This window comes from Hemiscyllium ocellatum, chromosome 36 (genome assembly GCF_020745735.1).
Source record: "Hemiscyllium ocellatum isolate sHemOce1 chromosome 36, sHemOce1.pat.X.cur, whole genome shotgun sequence".
NCBI lineage: Eukaryota > Metazoa > Chordata > Chondrichthyes > Orectolobiformes > Hemiscylliidae > Hemiscyllium > Hemiscyllium ocellatum.
In genome coordinates this window covers 19,562,024-19,571,406 of record NC_083436.1, presented here as the reverse complement: position 1 = coordinate 19,571,406, position 9,383 = coordinate 19,562,024, and the positions used below count along the sequence as shown (strand labels likewise).

The following is a 9,383-nucleotide window of genomic DNA, read 5'->3' as shown; positions in this document are numbered from 1 at the left end:
GGAACAAGTCGACGACCTCGAGAACAGAGATAGGAAGAAGAATCTTTGCGTCGTGGGGCTGCCGGAGGGAGCGGAAGATGACCAGCCAGCGAGCTTCTTTGAGAGCTGGCTGCTGCGATTTCTTGGCTTGGAGTTTGTGTCAGACTGGGTGAAAGTGGTGCGCAAGCCCGGCTCAGATCAGCGCCCCTGTGGGGCCTAGTGCGAGTCCACAGTTACAGGGACAATGTTGAAGTTATGGAGGCCTCCAGAACAAAGAAAAAGGATCCACAGGCCTTAACTTACGAAGGTTCCAAGATAATGTGTTTTTAGGACTTCTCTGCATCTGTTATTTGTAAAATGAAATCCTTTGATGAAGCCAAGAGAAGACTGAGAGACCTGAGTATCCAGTATTCCCCGAGGTATTTGGCGCTGGTGTGCTTTGCTTCACTTATGATGGGTCTGTGCACTCATTTGACTCTTCAGACAAAATGAAAATATTTTTGGACCTTTTAAAATAGATCGGATAACTTAAGGATGTGGACAATAGTATTTCTTTTTCCTTTTCTCTCTCTCCTTTTCTTAAAGACAATGTTGTTAGATTTTTTTCTGATATTAATGCGTGTTAATGTATATTTGGGGATGGGTAGAGTGTCTATTTTTAATTTCGTTGTTGATTTTTTTTTGGTTTCTCTTTCCTTTTTTGGCCTGGGCCTGGGAGACGGCTCAGGCTGGAAGGAGGTATAAAGATGTTTTTGAGAGATTTAAGTGACCCCATGTGGGTTAGGGATAGAGCCCCTCATTAAGTGCCTTGAATTTGGTTTAGTTGGTTGGTTTGTTGTTTTTTTTAGGGTTTATGAGTTTTGTTTTGTTTATGCTGAGCAATTGGTATGTCAAATTCTTCCTTTTTGGAGTTCAAATGATGTTACAGAGAGTCATGGCTAATTGTGTCCTCAAATGGTGCACCTGGAAAATTAGAGGGAGTCATTCACCAGTTAAGAGGAAAAAGGTGCTTCCTTAGAAAGGAGAGGGTGTTCATTACCCTTTTGCAGGAGACTCATCTCGATGATCAGGAACATCTGAAATTGCATCAGAATGGGTTTGATCAGGCATACATCTCCTTTAATACTAGGAGCAGGGGAGTGGCCATACTCATGAGGAAGAATTTTTCATTTAAGTTGCTAGATCAGATTAATGATGAGTATGGGCGGTTTGTCATTCTTAAAGCCTCAATACATGGAGAAGAGTATGGTATTTGAATGTTTATTGCCCCCCAGCACACCCCCTTAATTTTTGATAGATGATTTCTCCAAACTGATGGCTCCTGCGCCGTGGCAGATAATTATAGGAGGAGACTTTAATTGCCTCATGGATCCCTCAACACTTCCTTTACAATCTGAGCAACTAATGGACTTATGAGCTGAACTGGGATTGGTGGATATCTGGAGACATCTCCACCCCACAGGTAGGGACTTGACGTTCTTTTCTAATCCGCACAAATGTCATACTAGGATTGATCTTTTCCGAGCCCCTGCATTATCCTTGGATTCGGTTAAGTCCTGTACAGTTGGAAACATCACTATTTCTAACCACACTGGAATATATTTAGAGATTGAGGTTAAAGGCAATGTTACAGGCTCTCGGCATTGGCGAATGGATCCCTTTATTCTTGAGGGCAGTAAGTACATTGAGTATTTCTTCAATGAATTTAAGGTATTTTTAGACACCAATTCAGATACAGCCAGTAACCCGTGTATTCTTTGGAAACTGCTTGAGACTTATACGGGGGGAATAATGATTTCTTACTCTGCCAATCAGAAGTGACAGAAGTGGGAGCAGCAACACCTGCTCGAGGGCTGGCTAACGACAGCTGAGATAAGTCATTGGTGGCTAAGCTGCAGCAGGTTACAGCTCTTCAGTTCACCTTGAATTCCACGCCTACGCAGACAGCAAGGAAGGCACTGTCCTTTGTGAAACAAAGACTGTTTGAACATAATGACAAGCCAGGCAGGTATATGGCATATTGTGCCAGGAGGAAAATGCCCCCCAATCTAGTACCTCAATTAGGAATGGGACCGGGATAGTCACTTGTGATTCTAAAAGGATCAATGCTGCATTTTGGAAATTTTATTTTGGACTATTACCAGTCTGAACGTTGTGAGGGCTAAGATGAAGTCTTTTTCTAAAACTTGGATCTTCCAGGTGTTAACTCTGAACAGGTGTCTTTCCTTAATCCTCCTTTAACAGAGCAAGAGATACAGGAGGCTGTGAAGCATAAACAGAGTGAGAAGGCGCCTGGCCCTGACAGTCTTCCTAGTGGGTTTTACAAAGAATTTATAAATATATTGTCAGGATCGATATTAGATATGTGTAATTACTCGTACAGCCACAATCACCTCCCATCATCCTTAAGAGAGGCTAATAGTTTTCTCATTCTTAAGAAATATAAGACCCCAGACGAATGTGCCTCCTATAGGCCCATCTCACTTTAAAATTCCGATTTTAAAATTTCGTATAAGATTCTTGTATTAAGAGTGGAAACTGTGCTGCCGTTCATTGTTAAAGACGACCAGACTGATTTTTTTTAAAAGGCCGTAGATCATATAATAACGTCAGGAGGTTACTGAATATGATCCAAGCTTGTCAACAGCAGCCGGTTCAGGGATTAGTGGTCTCCTTGGATGCAGAAAAAGCATTTGATCGGGTTGAATGGCCATACCTTTTTTATACCCTTGAACAATCTGGATTGGGGGAGGTTTTTTATTAAGTGGGTGACAGTCCTCTATAGTGACCCTGTAGTGGCAGTTTGCACCAATGGTGTGAGAGCTAGCAATTTTAATATTTGTAGAGACAGTCGGCAAGGCTGTCCCCTCTCACCTTTACTTTTTAATTGGTGACTGAGCCGCTGGCAGACACTATCCATAGGGATCCCAATATAGCTGTCCCGGAAGTAAGATCAAAATCACATAAGTTCACATTATATGCGGATGATGTTTTGTTTTTCTGTCGAATCCCATGGTCTCGGTACCTCCATTTGATACAATGTACAGATTCATTTGGCTCCTTTTTGGGTTATTAAGATTAATTTCTCAAAATCGGAGGACATGCCGATGGGGGTTCTTAGGAGAATCTTTGATGGGTAGGGTGAATCACGGTCACAGGAAGGTTTTCTTTAATTAGGTTTCTTTGTTACTCCTGTCTTTGATCAGCTGTTTAAGGCCAATTTTGCCTATTCATTCGATAGGATTAAGCAAGATCTCCAGCGATAGTGGGCACTTCTAATATCTTGGCTGGGTTGAGCAGCTCTTATTAAAGTGAATGTCCTTCCCCATTTGCTATGCCCTAGACGAACACTCCTCTTAATTTTTCCAAGGCAAACATTCTGGAGACTTAATGGATGATTTCGATCCTTTATTTGCTGCTGTAGCTCTTATCAAGCTGGCTAAATTGCAGTTATCACAGGGATTGGGGGGGAGTGAACCTCCCAGATATTAAAATATATCAATTAAGTTCCCTCCTATCCCTCGTTAGTGACTGGGCTTGTGAGGACCCAGTGTCAATATGTTAGATATTGAGGCCTCCCAGGCAAAATGTTCCCTCAATAGCTTGTTGTTCTTAGATAAAATGAAGACAGCTATGGAATATTGCCATAATCTGATAATTATGAATACTGTTCAGGCATGGAGGGCAATGCAGCATAGGGGAATACATCCAAAACATCCTTTCTTACCCCTATAGCTGGTATGCTGGCGACAATCAGCCCCAGATTTAAGCTTCGGGCAGATAAGAGAATCTCCTGTTTGGGTGATGTATTTGAAGGTGAAATAATGATGTCCTCCGACCAAATAATTGGTAAGTATGCTTTAGCTAGCAGAGACCACTTTGGTGTTTTTCAGGTAAGGGATTTCATTCAAAAAGAGACCACGCTTTTGACCGACCCCTACAGATCTATCTCAGAGAAGAGGGTGCTTCAGGCTAAAGGTACTCTCTCCATTAGAACTCTATTATATGTTAGGGGGTGATCTTTCAGAAGACTATGAGCGACATTGTGGGGTCTGGGAGAGAGAACTTGGGGTTGAAATCTCTTTTGCAGACATGGGAGGACATTTGCAGAAATGCAAGGAAGGTTTTGATCTGTAATAAGCCTATGCCATGCAGCTAAAGAGGCTGCACAGGATCCATGTGGCCCCAGACCATCTCTCCAAATTTAAGGTGGGAGTATCTTCATTATGTCCTAAGCGGAAAATAAGTATCGGTACTCTCACTCATTGTCTGTGGCCTTGCCACAGGGTCCGTATATATTGGAGTGCAGCGGCAGGAGTAATAGAGTGGGTCTTGGGGAACCAAAGTTAAGAGGACCCTTTCTCTCTCTCTCTCCTGGGCCTACCCAATATATATTCTCTATATGCTCATGAGAAAAAACATTTTAATATTCTCCCTTTTTGTGCAAGGAGAAATCTTTTAATGCGTTGGGTCTCTGAAAGCTCCCCTGGGTCTGTTGGGTTGGCATAGGCTAATCACAGAACATATTTCTTTGAAAGTTTTTGTGAATATGGTACACTGGAAAACAAGAAATCTTTATAGGATATGGCAGCCCTTTTTAGACTATCTAGAGTTAGATTTATCTGCTATCTTAATTAGGCTTTTGTGTTCACATGACAATCCAATTTAATGAACTTGATGTCCTCGAAGGAAGAATTTCAAATAACCTTATGTATATTACCCAATGCTCTCGGAGGTTGGGAGCTAATGTTAATTTGTTCTGAGTTGTTTTATTTACTTATTTATTTGTTAATTACTTTTACTGATTTGGTTATTTTGCATGAGTATAGCTGTGTTTTGTTTGTTATTTTGTCTTTATATACATACAAATTGGTTTGCTGTAATTTTATAAAAAAAATTTACTTTCAATAAAAATATCTAAAGAAGAAGTAAATGTCAGGTTGAGATAGAAATATTTAAATCAGCAATCGATTCAATGGTCAGGAAAAAGGCAAGAAAGTGGAGTTGAAGATTATCAGATCATCCATGATCTCATTGAGCAGTGGAGTAGATGCGATGGGCCAAATGGACTGCTTCTGGTCCTATGTCTTATGGTCTGTAACCACAATCTCAACTCTCTATGAACTTTGATTTTTGCCTCACCAAGCAGAAGTCATGCTCAACAACAGCTACCACCCAACAAACAGTTTCATTGTGTCATACAAACGTCCTGTTCTGTTTTTTTACAGTGGTTGCTTAAATCTTCATTTATTTTCATCAAAGGCCTATTTAACCCTTCAGTATCAATAGGCAGCTCATTTCACTGGAGGAGAGCTGATGACTAAATATTCCTCTTCTGTCAAGTTGAAATATTTTAGACATTTGAGAAGTCAGTCAGTTTAGAGATTCTAAAAGTTGTCAAAACAGATAAAATTCCTCAGAGTCCAAACAATCCTAACAAGCAACAATGGATTTTTGGTTAGTTACAGAAGTGTAGAATTATAAATTATAACAAATGTGCTTAGTCGAGCTAGAGCTTGGGATTTATCTATATCTTTAATTTAATTGGGAGAACCCATCAAAAGCAACACTCTCTAGGTAATTTTCATATTGCTTGCTGGGCACATCCATTTAATAGTTGAACTGTATCACCAAATGCAGAGCAAAACACCTCATTGTGCTTGTCCTGGAAAATTCTTGCATACTTTATTTTAAATAATTGCAAACATAAAAATATGAACACCAACATTAGTGCCCTTTCTTAAAAAAAAATTAGAAAATTCACATGGTAAACTTTCACTCATTCAATTTGACATAAATTCTAAAAGCCAACTTATGGATTATTTCAGGACTAGTCACACTTACTTTCTCTATTCCTAAAATGGTCAACTAATGTACAGGAAGTTTTTTGCCAGGGATAAAATGCTGCATAATTCTAGTGTAGCACAATCCTGTAAAGAGGTCAGCATGCAGGGTTTTTTTTGTAATTTCTTCCATGTAGAGAAAAGAGGAAACACTGGTTCCAATCTTAACCAGGACAGCAAGTAACCATTTTAATTGCTCTAAAGAAGAGTGCCTCAGCTCATCATTACACATTTTACTGAATTTTTTAGAATGGCAATGGGAATTCAAAGCAGATATTAGTCTCTGTGGCAGCTGGGGAATAGGTTCACATCACTGGAAGACTTGAGAAATAAAAGATAAGCACATTATACACAATATGAAGTTGTTAAACATTGCATTCCTGTACATCAACCCATTAGACAGAGACAAACTTTCAAAAGAATTAGTATATCTGTCTCATGTCAAAAACAGTGCATCAGCTCAAATCAATGTCAAATTTAAGCTACCCAACCCAATTCGTTACGTTAGTAACAACAGCCAGGATTGCCCCAGGTAGATGCCCTGATCTGTGTTGACTACAGCAGTGTCAGAATCACAACTGTCCTGGTACTCTGTTTGGGGAATCTAGCAGGCTTCTGCAGCGGATTGCTACCCAGTGATTGTCATGAATGTGTGCATTAAATGCTAATGGGTGAACAACTACAGTGCCATCAGTTGTTGTCCCTGACACTGTCTTGTCTCATACAATGAATAAATACTTGGCTCAGGTGGTGGAATGCATCATCCAAACTGATTCTCAATTCCAAAGTATATGATTTCTCTTCACTGTGACATTTTCCATATGTATGATTATGGCCAAGGGCAATAAGCAAGTAAAAGTGAACAAAAGAAGGAGATTTTTTTTTAAAAAAAAACCTACATAACTGGATCACAAGTGAAATTATTTCCATATGGTTCAAGATGTTGATAGCAGGTCTTTGTAAAAAAATAAAATTGCAAATTGCCATTTGTTTTTGCAGGCTACACCGTTTTGAGTAACAAAGCACAATTTAAAAAAAAACATCCACTTTTCCCATGCTTAATTTATAACTTAAGAATTGGCAGCACTCCAATTTGAAGCAAATTCATTAGACAATTACTGCCAAGGTCGGAGTTGTTCATTCTCAGATACTTAATACAGTACTGCAGTTACATATCCTCTGTACACATCAAAGACATTTATCTTCAGAAGATTCAAAATGGCACAAAAAGTTACTCAACATCCAATTCTCCCCACGGTGTAATTACTTGTGTAATACACCCAGCACTGATGTGAACTGCAATTATCACTGTCAAGGCATCACAACTAAAATGTATGGAATTTCAATGCTTCAAATTTGAAGAGTGAGTGAGGCTTAATCTTCACAGTTTATAAAAAAATCATGCCAACATAGTCCAAAAAACAGTAAATACAACTACCAAATGTGATTGCAGCTAAAAGTATTTTAAGCAAGTTGGGTGTAAGGTACTGGCTTTGACGTCCGCTCTGAATCTTCCGTATCTATATTCCAGTCGTTGTATCCTACTGGATCATTTAGAATTCGCTGATCACCGCCACCTTGTTTTAAAAAGAAACTCATTAATTTGTTTCAAAAGGATTCGGCTCATTGCATGTAACATGTCCCAGATTGAGTCAGATACTTTGCACAAATTAAGTTAAACGCTGTGTTCCAACTCGATAAATGCACTGCGCAGTACGGCATCAAATTGTACATATGAAGAACTTGCATTCAATCTATGGTACTTGCCTACTCAAGGCCTCAACGCAAGGGAAGCCACACAACTCGCTGGGTATAGAGAGTGTGAGTGAATGTCAGATAATATTTAATGTGGGAAAAATGTAAGAGGTCATCCATTTTGGATCAAAGATAAATTCAAACTAAACAACATTTTAAGGTGAGGGGGGCTGTGGAAGCACAAATTGACCTGGATGTCCATGTACACAAAATCACAAAATAATTCGTGCAAAGTTGTTTTTAAAAAAAGTGAATTGAGTGTTGGCATTTATCTCAAAGGAGTTGGAATTGAAGTGAGGATGTGGTAGGGGTACAGTGCAGTTTTGTCAGAGTGATACCAGGCTTAAATGCTTCATAGGAACACAGATTAAATAAATTTGGTTCTGTTCCCTTGAATGGGGCATGTTTTAAGTCAAAATGATGTGTACTTTAACTTGGGTAAATAGAAACTAGTGGGAAAATCCAGAGGAAGGGGAAATTGTGTTAAAATTAGAACTAAGACATTTAGGAGTGAAATCGGGAGGAATAAAAATAAAATGGAAATGAGCATGTCTCTCAACCTCAAATTACAATGGATTCTGGGAAAATTCAAACCCATTGATACCCAAAGCTAACAAAAAAAAAGCAACAATGTAAATGATTAATAGTGGATAAATGAAGTTGAGATACAGATTAGCTAAGATCTAACTGACAATGTGGTTAGTCTTGAGGAGTAGAATGGTCTTTTGCTGTTCCTATGTTTCAAAATATTTTGATAAAAGTGTGAGCTGGTGACTTTGCTCCATTGTAGGTGGTGATATTTTGAACATACTGTTGCCTATAAATGTAAATCTCAGATGAATAATTGTTTCAAAAGTACCCAGCAAAACCACTGTGTGCCAAGGAAAAGAAAAAGGAGATTAAAGGGAAAGCCGAAACTGTTATCAAACTAACCTGCTTGATGCTTGAAAATGTTCCTGCTGGGTACCATTATGGATTTCCTATTGTCCTTAAGGTAATGTCAATGATCCTGTTGCTATACTTTAATGACTTGGTCAATTATAATATTAAACTATATGAATCCATATCAATACTTAATTATAGAATCTTACAGCTCAAAAGGAAGTTGCTGTATATGCTGCAGAACAAAGCAGCTAATAGTTGCAGTAAAATGCTGCTTCCAATCTCCTTTTTAGACACTTTCTAATCAACCTGTTCAGAGAGATATTAGCATTTACCTCTGGGATAGGTGGGACTTCCTGGCCCAGAGGTAGGAATACTACTACTACACCACAAGATCGCTCTCAAAACCAAACTGGCATTGTAGATATTCTCCTCATCACCCTGTTCAGAGATGTTATTATGCAACTTTGGAGCAGGTGAGACTTAACCTGGCCTCCTGTCTCAGAGGCAGGAAAGCCACCACCATGCCACAAGAGTCCTAATCCTCCCTCTTATACTGGGTCTAAAGATCTGTTTGGCTTACAGTAAAGGATGAAACACTGGTATAATTATTGTAACATAATATAGTTCACTGCATTATGGGAAGAGGTACAATTATAGTCTTAATTATTATCGAATCAGGAGCCAGGAATGTCTGACCCCAATGTGATCTCAGGCTCGACTCATCTTCCTTATCCAACGCTGTATGACGTTATTAGATTGGGTGGTGCCTAATGCCATCTCCAATATTAATCTTATAAAGATGGCATGATTTGCTGAATGATTTCTTTGAAAGAAGGCACCCAATTAACTCCACTCTTCTGGCCTCTCTAGTCTCATATTTTAAAAATGATATGTCCAATTTCCTTCTGCAAGTTGATGATT

At 39.1% G+C, this 9,383-nt stretch overlaps 1 protein-coding gene across 7 annotated transcripts in view; it reads right to left on the bottom strand.

Annotated features, from left to right (window-relative positions):
- Nucleotides 1-5,546: 5,546 nt before the first annotated feature.
- Nucleotides 5,547-9,383, bottom strand: part of zgc:113425 (uncharacterized protein LOC541425 homolog) — a 34,737-nt gene continuing 30,900 nt past the window's right edge. For 6 of the 7 annotated variants that reach the window (XM_060851321.1, XM_060851320.1, XM_060851317.1 and 3 more), the window contains one exon: nucleotides 5,549-7,399. In XM_060851321.1, the coding sequence (XP_060707304.1) occupies nucleotides 7,287-7,399 (113 nt within the window). In that variant the 3' untranslated portion in view covers nucleotides 5,549-7,286. Of the gene's footprint in view, nucleotides 7,400-9,383 lie in introns of all 7 variants that reach the window. The other variant, XM_060851323.1, reaches the window with a different exon arrangement.